At 40.2% G+C, this 23,861-nt stretch overlaps 1 protein-coding gene across 8 annotated transcripts in view; it reads left to right on the top strand.

Moving 5' to 3' along the window:
* The window catches only part of KALRN (kalirin RhoGEF kinase), an 872,788-nt gene that overhangs the window by 432,914 nt on the left and 416,013 nt on the right, over window positions 1-23,861 (top strand). For all 8 annotated transcript variants that reach the window (XM_061609058.1, XM_061609049.1, XM_061609051.1 and 5 more), the window contains one exon: window positions 18,026-18,148. In XM_061609058.1, the coding sequence (XP_061465042.1) occupies window positions 18,026-18,148 (123 nt within the window). The remainder of the gene's footprint in view (window positions 1-18,025; window positions 18,149-23,861) is intronic.

The raw sequence follows: 23,861 nt of genomic DNA, 5'->3' as shown, positions 1-23,861 counted from the left end.
TACGTCTTCACACTTGCAGGCTTCATGGAAAACTACTAGAGACAGTAATGCCTACTGGTCACCAGCCCAACATATACACCCCCTACTATACCTTGCTCCCAACACCTTCAAACACAGGTTTTGCACATGTGAGGGTTGTATGCTACTTCTGAGGCTTTCTTTAGGCACGAACCATTCTGTAGGTGAGGCCAGAAATCAGACAAAGGCTGTGAACCTATGTATGTTTAATTTACTGTAAGAACTGTTGAATATAATTGCACTGAAAGCTGCCCTCTGTTTTGACTAGTGTGTAAGGGCATAGCAGTGAGCTGGTGAAAGCACAATAGGCATTCTCCTCTTTCCTCAGATGCATTACTCAATTTTGGATTGATCTGTTATTTTACTAGTTCAAGGACACAGAAGAAGAGAAAGCTTAGAAAATTCCAACTACTCTTTTTAAAAATGTTGTTATGGTTCATAGAAGTTCCTGTACATATATTAGAAAATTCCACTATAAATCCACATACACAAATCCTCAAAGCATCACATATGGCAACATTCAGTATGTGTTTGTTTTTGCAATCCAGAAAACATAAAAACAAAGCAACAAAAATGAGCATCAGCCTCATCAATTACTTCTCTTTAAGCTCACATGGATCCCTCCCTCTCTAGAACCAGGAAAGCAGTTGGGCAGAGTTGAAGCCCAGTGGCTGCAGGTAGAAGAAACACGAGGAGAAGGGACAGTGAGGGGACTCAGGTCTAGAAAATGGGGCAAAAGTACTTGAGCCAAGACACACACAATCTCCCTAGGCTCTGTGCTATTGGGTACTGTGTGACTTAATTGTCACATCTTGCCTGCTCCTCCCACTTTTGGTTTTCCTTCCATCTCTTTTCCTGCCATACAAGTGTCCATAATCTTAGCACTTGTTTCCAGTAGTTTTGAATATTCCAAAAGTGTTGTGCTATTTTAAGTGGTTATTATTATATATGAAAGGGAAAGTTTAGAACATTAATAATCTATTGGAGTAAAAGGGCAGGGTATTAATGGAAAAGAATGTGCATTTTCTGCTCAGCAAATTATTTTCAACCTCCAAGCTGTGCTCTCCTTCCACAGTCTTCCACATGTAGCACTTGCTCAACAGCCTGAGTATTGATTTTCAACTACCACGTACTGTAATTTCCCCCCGCTTACTAGCTATGGAATTCTGCATTTTCCTTCCACAGATATTATGAATGGTTTCTAAGTATATGAGGACTGGACGTTTGGATAGTTTTTCTTTTCCATATACTTTGCACAAGATTTCCCATTAGTTTTTTCATTGTTGCATTTGTTTGTGATGCTCGTTGTGTTTAGCAATACAGTGGAGTTTAGGAAATTATAAGTGAATTATGGGCTCCGCCCCTGCCCACGTTGCTCGCCAACTCACCCCTCACCAATCCCTCTTCACTTAGACCTTGCCAAACACCTCGACTAACTCATTAAACCAGGGGTGGGTGACCTTCTTTGCTCTCACCCTGTGGACCAACTTTGACAGATGGGAGGAGCAATCCACATGTCACTTTGGTGGCAGCAGGTAAGCAGCAAAGACACCACCAGATTTACCAAACATAACAAAGATGTAAATATAAAACAAATCTGTTCTCCTTCATGCTCCCACCTAACATCTTACATAGACAGGAACACCATTACATTTGAAGACGTTAGACTATTGTATTCACCTGCAATAATATTTAGCATTTGTTACTGCACTTTCAAGTATTCAATATTTGCATATTAATTTGTTGAAATCCTTGTCACCACCCTGTAAAGCAGAGCAGTTTTATTATCCGCCATATTGCAGGAGGGATGCCTATGACTGAGCGTGGAAGTAGCTTTCCTAAGACCACCTACTGAAATTGTAGCAGAACCGAACCAGGGACTTTGTGATTCAGACTCTTAGCCACTATGGTGCAGCAGTTGTCTGCAATCTTTTCATTGTGTCTACATTCGGAATCAGACAATATCTTAGGCAGCCAGGGATGGGACTTTGATATTACTGCAATAGGTATAATAATAAATTGCTGTGAAAATCATTTTGGAAATTATTGTTCTTTATTTTTTTTGTTATGTGCCTTCAAGTGGATTACGACTTATGGTGACCCTATGAATCAGTGACCTCCAAGAGCATCTGTCATGAACCACCCTGTTCAGATCTTGTAAATTCAGGTCTGTGGCTTCCTTTATGGAATCAATCCATCTCTTGTTTGGCCTTCCTCTTTTTCTGCTGCTTTCTGTTTTTCCCAGGGTTATTGTCTTTTCTAGTGAATCATGTCTTCTCATGATGTGTCCAAAGCATGATAACCTCCGTTTCATAATTTTAGTTTCTAGTGACAGTTCTGGTTTAATTTGTTCTGATACCCAATTATTTGTCTTTTTCACAGTCCATGGTATGCACAAAGCTCTCTTCCAACACCACATTTCAAATGAGTTGATTCTTCTCCTATCTGCTTTTTTCACTTTCCTACTTTCACATCCATATATAGAGATTGGGAATACCATGGTCTGAATGATCCAGACTTTAGTGTTCAATGATACATCTTTGCATTTGAGGACCTTTTCTAGTTCTCTCATAGCTGCCGTCCCCAGTCCTAGCCTTCTTCTAATTTCTTGACTATTGTCTCCATTTTGATTAATGACTGCCAAAGTATTGATCATCATCATCACCATTATCACCATCATCACTGTTTATTTGTATGCCTCCTTGTAACAATTTATGCACAAGGCGACTCACAACATGAACAGAAAAAAAGTTACACAATTCACTGTAAGAAATAAATTCAAATGGTCAATAAGTTAATAAAAACATATTTAAAAACATACAACAAATTGATACATCCTTATAATTCCTAATAAAATCCAACAATAAAATACTGAAGCATAATCCCAATAATAGCAAAACAAAAAACTGACCAGCAGAAATTAAATTTTTACCAAAACAGAAGCCCCTAAACAATACCCCACAGTCAAGGTGGTCTCTGGAATCTTCAAGTAGTGATATCTTTTGCGGCTGCAGTCAGTCAAGGCCACACCCTTCCAGGCCAGGCGGAAAGAGGCCAGCAAGCAGGGAGAGGGTATTACAGCCGATATGGTAATTATTGACAAGTTCAATGTCCTCATTGTCAACTTTAAAATTACATAAATCTTCTGTAGTCATTACTTTAGTCTTCTTGACGTTCAGTTGTAGTCCTGCTTTTATGCTTTCCTCTTTAACTTCGTTTCAAATCATTACTGGTTTCTGCTAGTAGTATGGTATCGTCTGCATATCTTAGATTATTGATATTTCTCCCTCCAATTTTCACACCTCCTTCATCTTGGTCCAGTCCCGTTTTCCATATGATATGTTCTGCATATAGATTAAACAAATAGGGTGATAAAATACACCCTGTCTCACACCCTTTCCGATTGGGAACTAATCGGTTTCTCAGGACAATCAGATGCTGTGGCACCCCCATTTCTTTTAAAGCATTCCATAGTTTTTCATGATCTACACAATCAGAGGCTTTGCTGTAATCTATAAAGCACAGGGTGATTTTCTTCTGAAATTCCTTGGTCTGTTCTGTTATCCAGTCTATGTTTGTGATATGATCTCTGGTACCTCTTCCTTTTCTAAATCCAGCTTAGACATCTGGTATTTCTAGCTCCATATACGGTAAGAGCCTTTGTTGTAGAATCTTAAGCATTAGTTTACTTGCATGGGATATTAAGGCAATAGTTTGATAATTACTGCATTCCCTAGGATCCCCTTTCTTTGGAATTGGGATGTATATTGAACGCTTCCAGACTATAGGCCATTGTTTAGTTTTCCATATATCTTGACAGATTTTTGACAAAATTTGGACAGATTCAGTCTCAGTAGCTTGTAGCAACTCTATTGGTATGTCATCTGTTCCTGGTGATTTGTTTCTTCCAAGTATTTGAAGAGCAGCTTACACCTCACATTCTAAAATTTCTGGTTCTTCTTCATACGGTTCCCCCATGAATGAATCTGTCATCCTGGCATCTCTTTTATATAATTTTTCAGTATATTGCTTCCATCTTCCTTTTATTTCATCTCGATCAGTCAGTGTGTTCCCTGTTGATTATTCAACATTGGTTTGATTTTCCCTTTAATTTCTCTAATCTTTTGGAATAGAGCTCTTCTGTCTTTTTTGTTGTCTTCTATTTCTATACAGTAACTAATGTACTAGTTCTCTTTGTCCCTATGTACTAGTTGCTATATTATTGCATTTAGGGTTCTGACCGTTTTTATGTCTCCGTTTGCTTTTGCTTTCCTTGTTTCTTTAAGCAGTTTAAGAGTTTCTTCAGTTATCCTTTGAAGTCTTTCTCTCTTTTTAACTAGAGGTATTGTCTTTTAGCATTCTTCCCTGATAATGTCTCTAACTTCAGTCCATAGTTCTTCTGGTTCTCTGTCAGCTAGGTTTAAAGCCTCAAATCTGTTCCTTATTTGATCTTTATATTCTTCTGGGATGTTATTTAAAATGTATTTTGGCATTATGATTGCTTTGTTGGTCTTCTTTAGCTTTACTCTGATTTTCGATACAACCACTTCATGATCTGTACTGCAGTCTGCTCCTGGTCTTGTTTTCGCAGAAAGTATGGAACTTCTTCATCTTCTGCTACCAATTATATAATCGATTTGATTCCTATATTGACCATTTGGTGATGTCCACATGTACAGTCGTTTTTTCAGTTGCTCAAAATATGTGTTTGCAAGAAACAAATTATTGGCTTCACAGAATTCAGTCAGTCATTCTCCAACTTCATTTCTATCTCCTAAGCCCCATTTCCTCACAATTGCTAGTTCTTCTCTGTTCCCTACTTTTGCATTCCAGTCCCCCATTATTATTCCTGGTTCATGCTTCTCACATTCTATGTTCCTATTGTGTAGATCATACAACTCCAGCCTCTCATTTCGCATCTGTGCACATCAGCCTCTGGGCTTCCTTTCGTCTTTGACCTAGTGGTGTCATTAGTCGCAGTGCTACTTGTACTTGTCCGTTGTTCTTCCCCAGTAGCTCGCTGAGTGCCATCTGACCTGGGGGTCTTATCTTCCAGCACTATCTCATGTTGCATTTTGGATACTCTGTTCTTAGGGTTTTCATGGTCAGAGGTATTCAGAGGTGGTTTACCATTGCCTTCCTCTGAGTTTGGCTGCATCTTAATCTTGTGTCTCAGCTTTGACCATTCCGCTTTGGGTGACCCTGCTAGGAGTCTAGTCTCTTGGTCTAGACTCCTGACGGCATTGCTCTCAGCTTCTTTAACACTTTCAAACCCCCTCACCACGTTAAGGTGTGCATCCTAGAGGAGGGGTTTTTATTTAAAGGCCCCATATTCAATTAGTTGAGGCAACTTAAAATTGGATACTAGCCACTATTAGTAAGCCAAATAATTTTGAAGTGATGGATTCGTCTTTACCTGTCCTGTTAACAATCTTCTTCCATGCAAGATCAACCTGAAACAAAGAAATGCAATTGATTAATTATTTGTTTAAAAGCAAAGTATAACTCAACTAAGCATTCTTTAAAAGAATGACAGCCCTGCATTTCAAAATATAACAGTGACATGGAAAACCAGTTAGCTTGAAAGAAAAAGCAGCAGATTCCAGGGAAATGCATTGTGTTTATTTATTTATTTGAATTGTGCATGTGCTGTTTAATCTATCATTTTCTAAGCAGCGTTCTGCTTCTTCCGCATTCTCCATTTTGTCTAAAAAGTTAACACTCACTTCTGCTTTATTGATACACTGACAAGTGTGGGTTTCATAAACACATATGTCTAGTTTTGCCCTCAGAGTCCTCTAGGAATCTCATTCCAACAGAAAAGATATTCAGCGATTTCTCTCCTGTTTATTAACTATGATATTGATGATAGCAATAGGGACAATTGTTAGAGCTACATGTGCTAAAACAGGGCTGGCAAACCACTGGTGTGCAGGAGAGGTCTGACTTCCAAGCATTTTTTTGCCCCACAGTCCACCCTTCAAAGTTTCCTATGGCACGATGGCATGTGTCATGGCAGCATTGGATGTCTACCACATGGCATATGCACTTCTGACATTTCTTCTGTCACTTCTGGGGATTTCTTTACCAAGCTCTCTTCCCTTGCCGCCGCCTTTCCTAATGGGGACGTTAAGCCATTGAAAGCCACTGCAGAAGGGGCTGCTTCTTTGGAAATTGCTGGTGGAAGAGGCAATGACTCTGAAAAAATAAGAGTAAATCAGAGTGCTCCAGAAACAGGAAGGAGTACTCCACTGTTTCCCAACATATGGCCCAGGAAACATTGGTGTAGACTGGAGTGTCTTCCTGTTTCTGGAGTGCTCTGATCTGCTCCGATGTTTTCAGTGCCTCTGCCAGCAATGCCTCTTTACTCAGCAGGTTTCCTCAGCAGTTTCCATGGGGGCAGCCTCTTCTGCAGCAGCTTTAAATGGCTTCCCTCATTGGGAAGGCAAGGGGCGAGGGAAGCTGGCAACATTGGCCATTCCCAAAGAACCAGCCACCTCTGCAATAGTGGATGGCTATGGATAGTGTGGTTGTGTGCTGTGTGCGTAGCTTGTGTGTGTGTGTGTGTGTAGTGAGGGTGTGCATGAGAGAGAATGGGTTCCCACTTTCATCCACAGCCACATTTGCTCTGGCCATGCCCCATGGTGGCATGCAGCCCTTGGTTGATTGGCCAACAGGAAATGTGTCCTTTGGGTCAAAAAAGATAAACCACCCCATGCTAAAAGCTGTAAACTGAAGTGGCATGAATCCGTCCCGTTGGACCTACAGGCTAAGGCTATGGTTCTTTTCCCACTTTCCTAAGAGAAAGCCCCATTCAACACTTCTGAGTAAATAAGCATACGATTGCACTGTCGGCAAGATGGAGGTAAAAGAAGACAGGAATTGGGAAAGAATATGAGAAGGGTAGGTGATGGTGAAGTAGAAGGCTAATTTGATAGAAGAAAGCATGGAAAAAATAGAGCTGTGATTGGTTTTTTAAAAAGGATTTTTGGATTGGTTGGCTTTGAAGAGGAAAAGAAAGCTACTTGATGAAAAGATAGAGAGGCTTTGAGATTTTTCCATCATACTCCCCATTTCTAGTCCTTCAAGATATCAAAGAGAATGAATAGACCTGCTAGGGTAACACATAGCCACTAGAACATTCACCTCCACCTCCTTCTGAAACATAACCCAAGAACTTATGTGTGAATGTGAGAGATCTGGGAGTCAAAGTGCTATCGTATTTCTGCCTGATGTGAAGAATATCTGAAGAGCTGCCAATAGTAAACAGGATAAATGTTACAGAATGTTCTATAGTGTGATAATTGAGGGCACCCCTGATGTGCCTCCTCCATTAGTTAGATATATTTGTTACTGCAGTAGCCTTGCAGCACTGCATACCTTAATGAGTTCATCAGCAGGTTTCAGAAACAAATGGGCAGCTTTCTTGTTCACTTTTGTAAATCTTACTGTGTTTGTTTCTAGGGACTTGGCACTTGTTCTGCTGTTTAACTTGGAACTCATGTCAATAATGTACATTGTAGACAGCTCAGGATACTATCCACATCTTAAGCCGACAGAAATAAGCTACTGCTAGGGGGTTACATGGGCCAGCAAAGGCATAGTTTTAAATCCCAGCTCAGAAATGAAAATAAATGTGCAGGGGCCTTGGTCAGATTTCTGGTAATGGATATTTTATTTATCAGCTGAAGAGGGGCTTCAGGCTCTGGTGGATAATTTAGCAAAATATTGTGTGGAGAAAGCCTGCTCACAGTGTGTTAGGTTCTTTCAAGAGAGAATAATTCACCAAATTAAATGTAATTTTGTGGCACTAAGCTGTACTGTTCAGTGTGTGCCTTGGCTTTTTGTTCATGGAACACAAGAGATAATGAGTTAGAGAGATAATAATCTTTGACGAACATTTATCCATAATTCAGGTTTTTTTTAAATCAAAGGAAATTATAAAAGATTAAGATTTTTCCTAAGGTGGTATTAGAAAAAAAAATATTTCCGCCCAGTTGTCTGGGAAAAGTGTAGAGGCATGCACATCTGGGAGTCAGCTTCTCTGGTTTTACACATTAGTTGTTGTCCAATTCTAGAATTATATTGCATTTCCCATAATTTCAGAGGGAGTGCCATGTATATCAATATACTGTAGGGCTTATTGGACAATTTTTTGTCTTTTGTCTTTATGTTATGAAGTTTTCATAATTGGTGTATTAAATTAAGGCATATTTAATTGAGTGGGAAATTTTCAACCAAATTAGTTTTCCAAAAGTTAGTTTCAGTTTACAGGAAGGATGGATATTGTATTAAATATTAGATTGTGGCTGTTGATGCCATATTAGAATTTAGAGAATCCATGCATACCCTGAAGAATACGTTTCTAATGGTTGCTGTGTGAAATATGAGAATGTGGTGGGAATGTGCTCTAGAAATGCAGAAACAAGGAACGTTTGGGCCATTCTACATTCTCAGTTCTCTGTGCAATAAATGCACATTTAAAATGCATTGTCCTTGTGCCTTTCTTTTAGGTTATATTTTCTTTTTTTGATAAAACATCATATTGTACAAGTAGACAGACATATTTAAGTTGGAAGATGCTCTTTTCTACATTCCATCCTTAGGGGAGATTCATTTGGTGGTGACTCAAGATAGAGCTTTCTCCGTGGTGAATGTCTTATTTGTGGAATGCCTTCTCTTTGCAGGTACTGATATTGCTATCATTTTGGCACCAAGTGAAGGCATTCCTGTTTATGCAAGCATAGGTGTTTTCAGTGGGTGACTGTTTTTGCCTTTGCTGTTCTTAGTTGCTTTTAGCTGCCTCTGTCTGCTGGTGATTTTATTACTTTGATTACTGTTTTATTTCTATAGTTATTTATAATTTATTTTATGTTGTATCCCATACCGGTATCAGCACTGATGGACGGGCTAAAAATAGTTTAAATAAATAAATATTTTATTGCTAGAAAAATGACTATTTTTCTATTGTCCCAGGGAACATGTCCATTGTTACTGTAACAGCTGTATAGAATGTGAAATGTGTGAAGTCCCAGGATATTGCTTATGTCCTCACTAGGGATGTGTAAAACACACCACATGCACATATGCATGCACACCTCCCTCCCTCCCTCCCTCCTTCCTTCCCACTTTAGATTGGCAGTCTGCTATTATTTTTAATGGTGAGCTCCAGTACAAGTTTTCCCTGTTCTCCACAGGAGCTGACAATGTTGTTTAAGCTGCAACTGAAGCTTTTAGAACCAATTCAAGCAGCCCTCTGGCAAGCCAATTCCACCTCAGAAAGCATGTGTGTGTGGGGGGGAGCGCTTGTTAGAAAGAGCAGCCAAAGGCCCCTCTCCACATGGAGAACCACATGAAGACTGAGAAGGTGAACTGAAGCTTTCTGTCTGATGTGTTAGCTTTCCAAATGGAGGGTGCTTTTGTTATAGGAGAATTTTCAAGCAAGCAATCCACCATGTGCATTTGAGGTAGTGCTGGCTATTTGAGGACTGCCCTATTCAAGGGCCACCATATGTCGTCTAGCATTTTCTCATACTTGATGGGATTTTCAAAACCAGGATTTGCTTAATGTTTAGTCTATCTCACGATTAGTGAAAAAAGTTAGATTAACTACACACTGAAGATTGTAACTACTTGTTGCTTTCACTTGAATAGGTTTTATAAAAGCTGTTTTTTACACTGCATGCTCTCACTTTCCTGTATTTAACTCCATATTTCTGATTTTTATTTATGCATTTTTAAAAAAATATGAATTAAGTTGTTCTTCCCACATGATGTGTACTATGAAGTACTGTGAAGGACGTCTGGAAGTAGTATGAAAACAACATATTTTGCTTATTCATAAAGATGAGCTCTAAAGAGAAATCTAAATAAAATATTGCAATAAAAGTTCGTTTTTTCTTTTCTTTTTCTCTTCTTTTGTAAGACTTTTAACTGCTCCAGTTTAGAATGAAATATGGGTATAACTCATCTACTGACCTTTAGTTCTCAGTACATTTATTTATTTATTTATTATTTTATTTTTATCCCACAATTCCTCCCAGCAGGAGCCTAGGGCAGCAAACAAAAGTGCTAAAAACACAACAAAACTTCATAAAAACAGATCTTAAAATACATTAAAACAACTTTAAAAACATATTTTTTTAAAAAAAGCTTTAAAAATATATTTAACAAAGAGTCAAAAACATATTGGTTAAAATAAATTAAAAAATATTAAAAGCAATTCCAACACAGACGCAGACTGGGATAGGTCTCAACTTAAAAGGCTTGTTGAAAGAGGAAATTCTTCAAAAGGCGCCAAAAAGATAACAGAGATGGCGCCTGCCTAATATTTAAGGGGAGGGAATTCCACAGGATAGGTGCCGCCACACTAAAGGTCCATTTCCTATGTTGTGCAGAACAGACCTCCTGATAAGATGGTATCTGCAGGAGCTCCTCACCTGCAGAGCGCAGTGATCGACTGGGTATATAAGGGGTAAGACGGTCTTTCAGGTATACTGGTCCCAAGCTGTATAGGGCTTTGTACACCAAAACTAGAACCTTGAACTTGGCCTGGTAGCAAATGTGCAGCCAGTGCAATTCTTTCAGCAGTGGGATGACATGTTGGCAATACCCTGCCCCAGTGAGCAGTCTCGCCGCTGCATTTTGCACCAGCTGCAGCTTCCGGACCAACCTCAAGGGCAGCCCCACATAGAGCTCATTACAGTAATCCAGCCTCGAGGTTACCAGTGCGTGGACAACAGTGGTCAGGCTATCCCTGTCCAGAAAAGGCCACAGCTGTCTTACCAGCCGAAGCTGGTAAAAGGCCATGGAGGTCACCTGGGCCTCTAGTGACAAAGATGGATCCAGGAGCACCCCAAGACTACGGACCTGCTCTTTCAGAGGGAGTACGACCCCATCCAAAGCAGGCAACTGACCAATTATCCGAACTCGGGAACCACCAACCCACAGCACCTCCATCTTGCTAGGATTCAGACTCAGTTTATTGGCCCTCTTCCAGCCCACCACTGAGTACAGGCAGCAGTCCAAGGCTTGCACGGCCTCTCCCGATTCAGATGTTACGGAGAAATACAGCTGGGTATTGTCAGCATACTGCTGACACCTTGCCCCAAATCTCCTGATGACCACTCCCAAGGGCTTCATATAGATGTTAAACAGCATGGGGGACAAGATGGTACCCTGCGGCAACCCACAGCACAACTGCCAGGGGGCCAAAAGACAGTCACCCAATGCTAATTTCTGAGAGCGACCCTGGAGATAGGATCGGAACCACTGTAAAACAGTGCTTCCAATACCCATCTCACCAAGTCCGCCCAGAAGGATACCATGGTTAATGGTGTCAAAAGCCGATAAGAAATCAAGTAAGAATAACAGGGTCGCACTCCCCCTGTCCTCCTCCCAATAAAAGTCATCCATCAGGGTGACCAAGGCCGATTCAGTCGCATAACCAGGCCTGAACCCAGACTGGGATGGGTCAAGATAATCTGCTGCGCCACAACCCTCTCGATCACCTTCCCTAAAAAGGGGGTATTTGCGACCGGTTGGTAGTTGTCAGAAACCAATGGGTCCAGTGTGGGCTTTTTCAGGAGTAGTCGGATTATTGCCTCTTTCAAGGTGGCTGGGACCACTCCCTCCCACAATGATGCATTGACCACACCCTGGATCCACTTGGTCAACCCCCCTTGGCAAGCCTTAATAAGCCAAGAAGGGCAAGGGTCGAGACGACACATTGCTGGCTGCATCGTCGCAAGCACCTTGTCTACGTCATCAGGCCGCATCAACTGAAACCGTTCCCAAGAAGTTGCAGCAGACATTGCACTGGACACCTCATTGGGGACTACAGTAGATGTAGATAGGCCATCAAGACTGCTGATGCGGTGAGCAACTTTACCCTTAAAGTGCCTTGCAAACAATTCACAGTGGGCCTCCGAAGGGTCTAAAACTCCATTTCCTGGAGTTGATGTCAACAGACTCCTGACAATACAGAAAAGCTCCACTGGACGGCTACTTGAGGATGCGATGGAGGCAGAGAAGTGGGCTTTCTTTGCCGCCCTCACTGCCACACAGGAGGCACGGTTATGATGTTTACTCGTGCCCGATCAGCCTCACAGCACATCTTTTGCCTCTTGTGCTCTAGCCGTAATCCAGCCTGTTTCATTACCCTTAGCTCACTGGTGTACCTAGTGCAGATCGGGCTCCACAATGCCGGAGAGGGCACTTGGGGGCAACCATGTCAAGAGCCCGACACGTCTCACTGTTCCACAGTGTGACAAGGGCTTCAACAAGATCACCTGCTCTATCTACTGGGAACTCCCGCAGGGCACTCAGGAATCCTATGGATTCCATTAGGCTCCAGGGGTGAACCATCTTAATCTGTCCATGTGATATACAGTTTTGCATGTCCACAAGTTTAAATCAGCTGTAACCATTTGGTTCATTGTACAGCTCCCAGTTAGCCTCTTCTGGACAAGTTGCCTTCCTCTGTCCTACAGAAGGGTGACAGGAATTAGCCCACGAGTGTAACATTTAATTCTCCCCACAGATTCTTAAGAAAACTTTCTCATCCATGCAATAGGACCACTCCCTGAATATTGAATGTGCAGGGGCAGCGAATGATGAGATCTGGGAGCCAAATGAAGCCCTCCAGCCTTCTGTCACTCATCAGGCCACATCCCCTCCCCACGCCACACACTCCACTGGCCCTATTCCATGCTCTTCCCAAGTGCTTTTGCTTGAGTACAATGTATCCTGGAACTGTAATTATGCTTCTTGCTTGGCTGGATGGAGAAAGGGGTATGTGCAGAAACCTATTACTTTTGCATGGGTGTGATGTACTCCATTGCACAAAAAGGTGAGAGTCACATTCATTGGTCTGCCTACCTTTGTGTCTGGTCCTGCCCATTATTGGCATGGTGCCTCCAGGAAGTCCCCCACAAGGAAGTGTTGCCCTCAATGTGAAAAAGCTCCCCCCCCACACACACGCATACAGCAAGAAGACTGGGCAGTGCTGAGCTGGATCCTTTATGAGAGATGTCTATATCTACTTTCAAATGTTGCATCTTACTACTATCAGAGTATTCACAAATACCTTTTAGCGTTTAATTATTTCACTAGTTTTGAGGTTTCTTCATACATCCTCTAAATCTGACGGTAATGGCTTGCTTCCCTTGATCATTTTGACTGATAGGGAAGAATGTGTGTAGGAAGGTAAAATAGGAAATCAGTTAATATCCTGTGTAAGCAGACGTGGTAGGACAGAAAGGGCTTCAACAATAGAAAAAGAAAAGCTACATGCTCTTGTTTTTTCTTTGTGGGAGCTACCATTTCCACGGAATAAAGATAATGTCTGAATGCATCCTGAGAAGCAAGTCAGAAAACCCATTCATTGTGAGGATTGTGCTAATAAATCCATTTTGCACTGAATGGGAAAACTGTTTGTCTTGCATTATTTTGGCAAACTATGAAAAATAATAAAGATCAGATCAGACATTGCTGGTAAATGCGTGGATACAGCTTTTACATGCTGCTAACATCCTTTTGTAAGGATATATGGAAAAGGAAGAGGGGAAAAGACATAAAAAGCAATTCACAGTGTCCAAACAATTCTGCAACAGTCTCTGTAGAGCCATTACCCAAACGCAGAACAGTTCTTGTCAAGATGGGGGACGAAAGGTTCTCTTGGTCCTTCAGCAACAATCTGTTGGATTTTTAAAAAAATCCCTTAACTTCTGGTTGATCTCAGTTAGGATCCTTGTGAATAATGCACAAAAATGTTTATTTTTTTAAGGCTTGTTGCCAGATGGCTCTTGCCATCTTAAATGGTTCTACCTTGGTTTGGAAAATGTTCATATTTAACATGTAGCTACTTACACAAGATATTTAACATGTAGCTACTTAACAAGATAAAACCTCAGTTGGTTCCTAAAACAGAGATAAAAGTCTGTTGCTTGGACATGCCACTTTCTGAGGATTTCTTTTTCCCAATACTACTTTCATGCACTAATCTTTTTGACTCAAATTACATGTTGCCTCTTTATGGGGAGACAAGAAAGGGAATGAGGTGAGTGACCCTGAGGCTGAATTAGAGTAAGGGCTTCCCCGCACCCTTCCATTTAATCACTCTGGATGCTTGAGTTGACTGCGATGAGAGTGAATCAGACCTGTTTCACTTTAAAAATGATACAGTGTATAAAAAGAATTAGAACTTAAAACATGAAAGCCACCCAACACTGGATTGTCTTCTGACCTGTGCTCTGCAAACACCAGAGAAATAGAAACATTTTGCAGCCCTGAAATGTTGATCTCAATGAAATTCCTTTATGTCAATCTCTTGTTTCATCTGCTGAGTTCCCTGCCATTCCTAGTGCAGCTTGGTAGCATTGTTCGCCAACTCTACGCTGGAAAACTCCTTTTGCCAACTTCCTAAAAATCTTATTCCAGCCCTGTCCATTGGCAAACTGGAAAATGCCTCTTAATAGCTTTTTCTCATTTACTCACTTTCCCACTTTTGGACTGATTTTGTGGTAGTCATGTCAAGCATGAATGGCTGAGCACTAGTTACATAGATCAAAGACTGCTATGGCTAATAAGAGCTCTCTATCAATCAAACGTCATACAGGTACATCAAGGGACTAATAGCGTTCTATCATCTAAAATCCCAGTATATAGGGGAGTAAAACAAGGGTGTTTGCTGGCCCCTTTTTTATTTAATTTTTTTATTAATGATATGGTGGAGTCCCTATCATCGCCTGATTTCCCCCCCCTCAATTAACACACAAAAAATATCAATGCTTTTATATGCCGACGATCTTGCTCTATGCTCATTAACAAAAATAGGACTTAAACAAATGCTCCTAAAATTGGAAGATTATTGCCACTCCCAGAAGCTAAGAATCAATCAAGCCAAATCTAAAATCATGGTATGTGGCAAATTTAGGAATTCAAAGAATAGCTGGTCAATAAATGGGGCCCCATTGGAACAAGTCTCAAATTTTAAATACCTGGGTATACATTTGTCAAATAGACTCTCCTGGACAACCCAGATCAAGGCTATGTCCTTAACCGGTTCCCAAGTCCTTGGTTTAATGAAAAAAATTTTCTATACAAAGGGAGGCCAACTTGTCCCCCCAATGTTAAAAATATTAAAAACTAAAATACTACCGAAGATCCTGTACGGATCAGAATTATGGGGGGCTACAGCAAAAACTCAATTAGACACTATTCAAAATAGCTTTATGAAACAAGTGTTAGGCCTCCCTCCAGGAACAACGGCTACCCACCTCAGAGCAGAACTGGGGATTCCTTCAGTCGGGGCACGTATTGACTTGGCATTTCTAAGATACTGGATCCGAATCCTAAAAACGGAGGATTCAACCCTAGTGAAACACTGCTGGTATGAACAAATGCAAGTGGGAGGTTGGGCAAAGATCTATCTGACGATTCTAGCTAAATATAACCTCCCCCTGGAAAAGTTAATGGAATTAAACAATATTGCACTCCGTAACTGGATTTTTGATAAGGATGCTGAGCAGAATCGTCTACATATAGAAGCGGCTGCTTACTCAATTTGGTTCCCATCTTTCAAACTTAACCATTATATGTCTAACTATTTAGACACCCTCGACTCCGCCCCCATCAGAAGAGCTTTTACATCCCTCCGATTCCAAACTATGCCCACGGCCTATATAGAGGGTAGGTACAGCGGTATACCAGTGGCTCAACGTCAATGCGTCTATGGATGTAAGGCAATAGAAGATTTAGTCCACTACCTACTTTACTGCCCTCCACACGAAAACCCCAGAGGGAAATTTTTATCCGTAATTTTAGCCCTTTTAACCTGCCATACAGACGAAGAGAAGGTCAATTTTCTTTTATGTGATAATAACAATTCAGTGACCCTGGCAGTCGCCGCCTTGGCGGCCCAAAAACTGAGGAAAATTTTTGTAAAAGGGCCAACGCCCTGAAAAGCTAACCCATTTATTTTAGCAAGACACTGATTTTAAAAATACTTCTATCTTTTGTTATTCTATGTACATTTGTAACCTTGCACATGGCCTATGGCTTAGTCTGCAATAAAGTTTGTTGCTGTTGCTAGTTACATAGCAAAAATCTGGAATGAACCAACACGTGACAAATCTAGAGCAACCCAGTGTCTGTATTTGCACATTGTGCTGGCCCATGGTCTAGTGTGATGTGCAGAATGCCCAGGTGAGCTTCAGGCTCTTGCACTCCATGCTACTCTCTTAAACTATGGCTTATGACTAGATTTGGTTATCTCTGGTCTGAACAACACAGCAAGGTGAGATTCAGGAAAACAAGACTAAAAACTGCCAAGTGATCCTTGCAGAAGGAATGGGTAGGGGAATCCCACCAGCCTAATGCTCACTTGCCTCTGTCCAGCTAATGCATAATTTAGCATGATGTGTGAACACGGCTCATGTTGTTCCTTACTGTATTTACATAACATATGTGCCACAAGTTCAGCCTCAGTTGCATTTCTGGGTTAAAGGACAAATTACCTTTCTGTCACATCTTCCAGCTGTCTGACCCATATGCTTTACTTCTACTTGGCAGCAATCATACAGAGCTAATTGACACAACTATTTTGAAGTCTTCATAAGTTGAAGGGTGGTGTGGAGTTTTTGCTATGATAAACTGTGTTTTCAAATACACTGGCATTTTAAGATTTATCTCTTCTTGAGGAATAATAATTAAAGAAAGGATTAAGCCAGGATTTCTTGAGCCACTATTTGAACCCATGTTAGGCCTTTGAAAAGACCAGCCATTGCACAAAAATCACCTCACAATTCAGTGTGTTGACTCCACCACATTTTTAAAAGGGCCATTTAAATATGTCCATGATAACAAACACATTTTTCTTGCCACTCTCTCTTCTGAAATAGAGAAGTCAGTTTATTTATTTATTTATTAGATTTATATTTATATTTATAGATTTATATCCCAGTAGGAGCCAGGGTGGCATTGTCTCATTGTCATAGTATGTACACTGGTGACAAATGTGAAGATGGCCACCATTCCTGTGTCACATTATAAGGGAACAGCTACCATATTCTAACATTCCAAGAGGCTTGGGGCTTGCAGTCAAATATATTCTGGAAGGCCAAGTCAGGCTGAATCAGGTCATATTAAGTCAGGTCACATCTCTTTCAGCACCAATCAAGGAAGTCGGAACCATGGACAGCTCCCTGGGGCTTCTTCTGGCTAGAGTTCTTCCTTTTGCAGCGATTGAAATATGTTGTCTCAGCAGAAAGCTAAGGTTGACAAGGTTTAAAATAGTGGAGGTGGCTACATCTTTTAAAGGGTCCTTGGTTGGTTTTGTATCTGTTGGCTTCTGCGAGGTCAAAGAAATGGAGGTGTTGTGGGGACTCATATTCTGAATCTGAGGATAATGGTTGGACTGTTCCATCAGCAGGGAGGGCATGGGAGAAAATATCAAATGTTGTCCTCTGGGTGCAGAATTATTTGTTTATTTATTTATTTACATTTGTATACCGCCTCATAGCTGAAGCTGTCTGGGCGGTTTACAATAATTAAAAACATTAAAAACAAATATACATATTTAAAGCTGCCTCCTTAGAGTATTGCTGATCCCTGGTGTTGGAGGTAATGATGCATATATTGGGAGTTCCTTGGAATTATACAGGAGTTCCACATTGAAATAATATAGTCCCATGTATAGGTTTCTGATTTGTCTGGGACCCTAGAAACTCATACTTATTCCACCCTGATCATGTAGCTGCTCTTAACCTGGCCTAAGAAGTTTGAAATTACAGCACAATCATCTGGACAGTTCAAATCTCTGGACTTCATATTATTTGAGCAGTGCTTAGTATTTCATAAGCCATGGTTTTATTCACAGGACATAGTTTTAGTTTGATTCTAGAAAGGGTGTTTGACACCAGAAGAAATCTGTGCAGAAAGCAGTATGTTTTGATCCAAAGTAGGGTTCCCCAAATTCTAGCCATGATATTTTCTTTCTTTCTTGTAGATGTTTGATTGGATCAGTCACAACAAAGAGTTGTTCCTGCAAAGTCATACTGAAATTGGAGTGAACTACCAACATGCCCTTGATTTACAGACACAGCATAACCACTTTGCTATGAATTCTATGGTGAGTACCTAAAGATTTTCTCTAAGGATGTGTGTGGAACAGAGATGAAAAGTTAAGGAAGAATCACCAGTTAAAAGAGGAGGAACAGCTCTGGAGGTTTGATGAGCCAAATGGTCAGGTTGAACATCTGGCAGCAATACTACATTTTCTGAGGTGTAGTTTATTCTGTCTTGACACAGTACATGACCTTAAAAAAATAAATACAAGGCTGGCTTTAAAATGAGGGCTGGCACAATATAATATTTTGCCATGTTCCTGACATCCCTTAAAAGAAAGTCAGTAAAAGGAGAGTTTAGTACTGTGATAATTTACACTTTTTCATATGGCCAGGATTTATTTTCCATCTTTGATCAATTGGTCATTTAAACTTCTGACGTTGATATATGAATTCCATATAATAAACTATAACCCTTATTTGCAACCTCAAGCTGCAGCCATCTGCATGGAATGCAGGTCCCTTTTGTTATGTGCTCATAGCAGTGTTGAAGTCATTTCCCTCTGATATGCTCCCATACTACTCAGGAGTCACAGTCTCCTTTTCCACCAAGTAACTGTTTGACCAGCAGAGAGGGCAAATATTGGGTAAGAAAGACCCATGTCCACTGTCCTCTTATTGTATGAACCCACACTATTCATATACACTGCTGCATGTGCATGGGAATGGTGCCTCAGAGTAGTGTTGATGAAGGTTCTTTCTATTAAGAGTGCCAAACCATTAATGTTTTATGTGAATCAAAACGACCTTGTGGCCATTCTTCATCCTCCCACTTCAAACTAGCTGCTTTAGGATGTGCAGCCACACTTTGCACTTGACTACAATCTCACCCCGTTATTTGAAATTATTTCCAAATGTTGGAAATTATGAAACAATTGTTTATTTGCTGAAATCATGTGACAACTTCTAAAGTATATAAAAATTGCAATCTCAAAAAAATAGCAGAGGTTAAGGTATAAGAATCTTCCTGACAAGATGCAGGTGTCTACTTATGTGGCTTAAAATGTTCAAAGGTCAAAAACTCATTGAGCAGTTAGAATGTACTACTGTCATTGGCTTCTAGGGAAATGTAAAACAAGTTGCTTGGGGGTTTGGGGTCATTAAAAATCACATGTCATGTTTCATAAAACTGGAAGTGATAAACTTAATGTTCTAGCAAAATACTAGCTCTGGTGATTATAATCCACTGACCCAAATTCCACTGGTTTCGTGGGACACTCACAATCAGGTTCTAGTTGAATTTGTAGCCAATAAATTCAACACAGCTAAATGCACAACACAGCTAGGATGCACAACTTAATGTGGTGAGGGGGTTTGAGAGTGTTGAAGAAGCTGAGAGCAATGCCATCAGGAGTCTAGACCAAGAGGCTCCCAAGGCAGAATGGTCAAAGCTGAGACACCAGACTAAGATGCATCCAAATTCAGAGGAAGGCAATGGTAAACCTCTAAATACCTCTTACCACGAAAACCTTATAAACAGAGCATCCAAAATGCAACACGGGATAGTGCTGGAAGATGAGACCCCCCGAGTCAGAAGGCACTCAGCAAGCTACCGGGGAAGAACAAAGGACAAGTATGAGTAGTGCTGTGACTAATGACGCAGCTGGGTCCAGAGTTGTACGACGCACACAATAGGAACGTGGAATGTGAGAAGCATGAACCAGGGAAAGCTAGAAATTGTCGTGCAAGAAATAGAACATATCAACATTATTTGGCATGAGTGAAATAAAATGGACAGGAATGGGACATTTTCATTCAGGCAACTACAAAATATTTTATACAGGAAATGAGAAATTAAGAAGAAATGGGGTTGCTTTAATAGTGAGAAGTGATGTAGCAAAAGCAATCAGGAGCTACAACACAAGTTCTGAGTGAGTGATATCAATGAGATTAAATGGCAAACCTATTATCATAACCATCCAAGTCTATGCTCCAACGGCAAACACAGAAGAAGAGGAACTGGAGAGATTTTACGCAGAGGTGCAGGAAGAAATTGATCACACACCAAAACAAGATGTGCTGATAATCATGGGGATGCAAAAGTAGGGAACAGAGAAGAACTAGAAATTGTGGGGAAATTGGGTTTAGGAGACAGAAATGAAGCAGAAGAAAGACTTACTGAATTCTGTGAAGACAATAATTTGTTTCTTGCAAACACATATTTTGAGCAACCTAAAAGACTACTGTACACGTGGACATCATCAAATGGTCAATATAGGAATATAATTGGTAGCAAAAGAGGGAGATGTTCCATACTTTCTGTGAAAACAAGACCAGACTGCAGTATAGATCATGAACTGGTCATATCGAAAATCAGAGTAAAGCTAAAGGAGAACAACAAAGCAATCATAATGCCAAAATAACATCCCAGAAGAATGTAAAGATCAAATAAGGAACAGATTTGAGGCTTTAAACTTAGCTGACAGAGAACCAGAAGAACTATGGACTCAAGTCAGAGACATTATCAGGGAAGAATGCAAAAAGACAATACCTCTAGTTAAAAAGAGACAAAGACCTCAATGGATGACTGAAGAAACTCTTAAAATGGTTGAAGAGAGAAGGAAAGCAAAAGCAAAAGGAGATAAAACACAGTCAGAACTCTAAATGCAACAATACAGTGACTAGTATGTAAGGACAAAGAGAACTATTACAATAGTTATTGTATAGAACTAGAAGAGGACAACAAAAAGGGAAGAACAAGAGCCCTATTCGAAAAGATTAGAGTAATGAAAGGGAAATTTAAACCAAGAGTAGAGATGTTGAATAATCAACAGGGGAATACACTGACTGACCGAGATGAAATAAAAGGAAGATGGAAGCAATACACTGAAGAACTCTATAAAAGAGATGCCAGGATGACATTCATGGAAGAACCATATGATGAAGAACCAGAAATTTTAGAATGTGAGGTGAAAGCTGCTCTTAAAATACTTGGAAGAAACAAATCACCAGGAACAGATGACATACCAATAGAGTTGCTACAAATTACTGAGACTGAATCTGTCCAAATTTTGAAAACAAATTGTTAAGAAATATGGAAAACTAAACAATGGCCCACAGACTAGAAGTGTTCAATATATATCCCAATTCCAAAGAAAGGGGATCCCAGGGAATGCAGTAATTATCAAACTATTGCCTTAATATCCCATGCAAGTAAAGTAATGCTCAATATTCTACAACAAAGGCTCTTACCATATATGGAGCGAGAAATGCCAGACGTCCAAGCTTGATGTAGAAAGGGAAGAAGCACCAGACATCATATCGCAAATATACATTGGATAATGGAACAGACCAAGGAATTTCAGAAGAAAATCATCCTGTGCTTTATAGTTTACAGCAAAGCCTTTGATTGTGTAGATCATGAAAAGCTATGGAATGCTTTAAAAGAAATGTGGGTGCCACAGGATCTGATTGTCCTGATGCGCAACCTATATTCTGGACAAGAGGCTACTGTAAGGACAGAATATGGAGAAACCGATTGGTTCAGAATCGGAAAGGGTGTGAGACGGGTGTATTTCATCACCTTATTTGTTTAATCTATATGGAGAACATATCATACAGGAAGCAGGATTGGACCAAGATGAAGGAGACATGAAAATTGGAGGGAGAAATATCAATAATTTAAGATGTACAGACGATACCATACTACTAGCAGAAACCAGTAATGAAATGAATGCTGATGAACGTTAAAGAGGAAAGCACAAAAGCAGGACTACAGCTGAACATCAAAAAGACTAAAGTAAAGAGAACAGAAGATTTATGTAACTTTAAAGTTGACAGTGAGGACATTGAACCTCGGCACAGTCATTAACAAAATGGAGACAATAGTCAAGAAATCAGAAGAAGGCTAGGACTGGGGAGGGCAGCATTAAGAAAAATAGAAAAGGTCCTCGAAAGCAAAGATGTATCACTGAACACTAAATTCAGGATCATTCAGACCATGGTATTCCTGATCTCTGTGTATGGATGTGAAAGTTGGACAGTGAAATAAGCGGACTCATAGGGTCACCATAAGTCGTTATCGATTTGAAGGCACATAATAACAACAAAAAATCAAAGCAGAAAAAGTCATCTGTTAGCTGGTAGATATCCACCGTCACATGTTGTTGTTGTTGTTATGTGCCTTCAAGTAGATTACGACTTATGGCGACCCTATGAATGAGTGACCTCCAAGAGCATCTGTCATGAACCACCCTGTTCAGATCTTGTAAGTTCAGGTCTGTGGCTTCCTTTATGGAATCAATCCAACTCTTGTTTGGCCTTCTTCTCTTTCTACTCCCTTCTGTTTTTTCCCAGCATTATGGTCTTTTCTGGTGAATCATGTCTTCTCATTATGTGTCCAAAGTATGATAACCTCAGTTTCATCATTTTAGCTTCTAGTGACAGTTCTGGTTTAATTTGTTCTAACACCCAATTATTTGTCTTTTTTGCAGTCCATGGTATGCACAAAGCTCTCCTCCAACACCCCATTTCAAATGAGTTGATTTTTCTCTTATCTGCTTTTTTCACTGTCCAACTTTCACATCCATACATAGAGATCGGGAATACCATGGTCTGAATGATCCTGACTTTAGTGTTCAGTGATACATCTTTGCATTTGAGGACCTTTTCTAGTTATCTCATAGCTGCCCTCCCCAGTCCTAGCCTTCTTCTGATTTCTTCTATGGTCTCCATGTTGGTTAATGACTGTGCCGAGGTAGTGATAATCCTTGACAATTTCAATGTCCTCATTGTCAACTTTGACGTTACATAACTCTTCTGTTGTCATTACTTTAGTCTTTTTGACGTTCAGCTGTAGTACTGCTTTTGTGCTTTCCTCTTTAAATTTCATCAGTATTCGTTTCAAATCATTACTGGTTTCTGCTAGTAGTATGGTATCGTCTGCGTATCTTCAATTATTCATTGCTTTTTATGTTGGTACTAGAATTCTCTGACCATCTTCAATTATTAATATTTCTCCCTCCAATTTTCACACCTCCTTCATCTTGGTCCAATCCTGCTTTCTGTATATGTTCTGCATATAGATTAAACAAATGGGGTGATAAAATACATCCCTGTCTCACACCCTTTCCGATTGGAAACCAATCAGTTTCTCCATATTCTGTCCATACAGTAGCCTCTTGTCCAGAGTATAGGTTGCACATCAGGACAATCAGATGCTGAGGTACCCCAATCTCTCTGCCCATAAAGTTTTCTGTATTAGAAATCTGTTTGTTTGAAAAGGTTAATTATTCCCTTTAAGTGTATGGATGTTGTCTAGTTTATGTCCATTCATCTGTACTGGTTGCTGGGATTGCTTGTTCTGCCAAACTGAGATAAACTTTGACAGGGACTCCCTATGCAAGTGATTTCAGAACACTGTCCTCTAAGATGCCATATTGTAGCTTTATTAAGAAAGTAACACCAGATATGTTACATGCACCTTCCTTTTGATGTACAATGTGGCTGGAGATGTGGTACTCCTGTCTCATCTAGGTAAACTGGCTTATCTCCTCAATACTTTTCTTTTGAAAATGCAGAGAATCAGCATATCCAGAGAGGAACCATTAAGGATTGGAACAGAGAGTTTGATAGCAAAGGGTCTTTATGTGTGAGACTCTTCATAGCCATAATATTATTCTATGGTTCATGAAGCAGAAACTGAGCCTCTTTGAACGTTTAATGACAGAGTTTCATAGGGGACTGTCACTAGCTGTACACTGATGAATAATGCCTAGC

Source organism: Rhineura floridana, chromosome 2 (genome assembly GCF_030035675.1).
Source record: "Rhineura floridana isolate rRhiFlo1 chromosome 2, rRhiFlo1.hap2, whole genome shotgun sequence".
NCBI lineage: Eukaryota > Metazoa > Chordata > Lepidosauria > Squamata > Rhineuridae > Rhineura > Rhineura floridana.
This window is presented reverse-complemented; position numbering and strand designations above follow the sequence as displayed.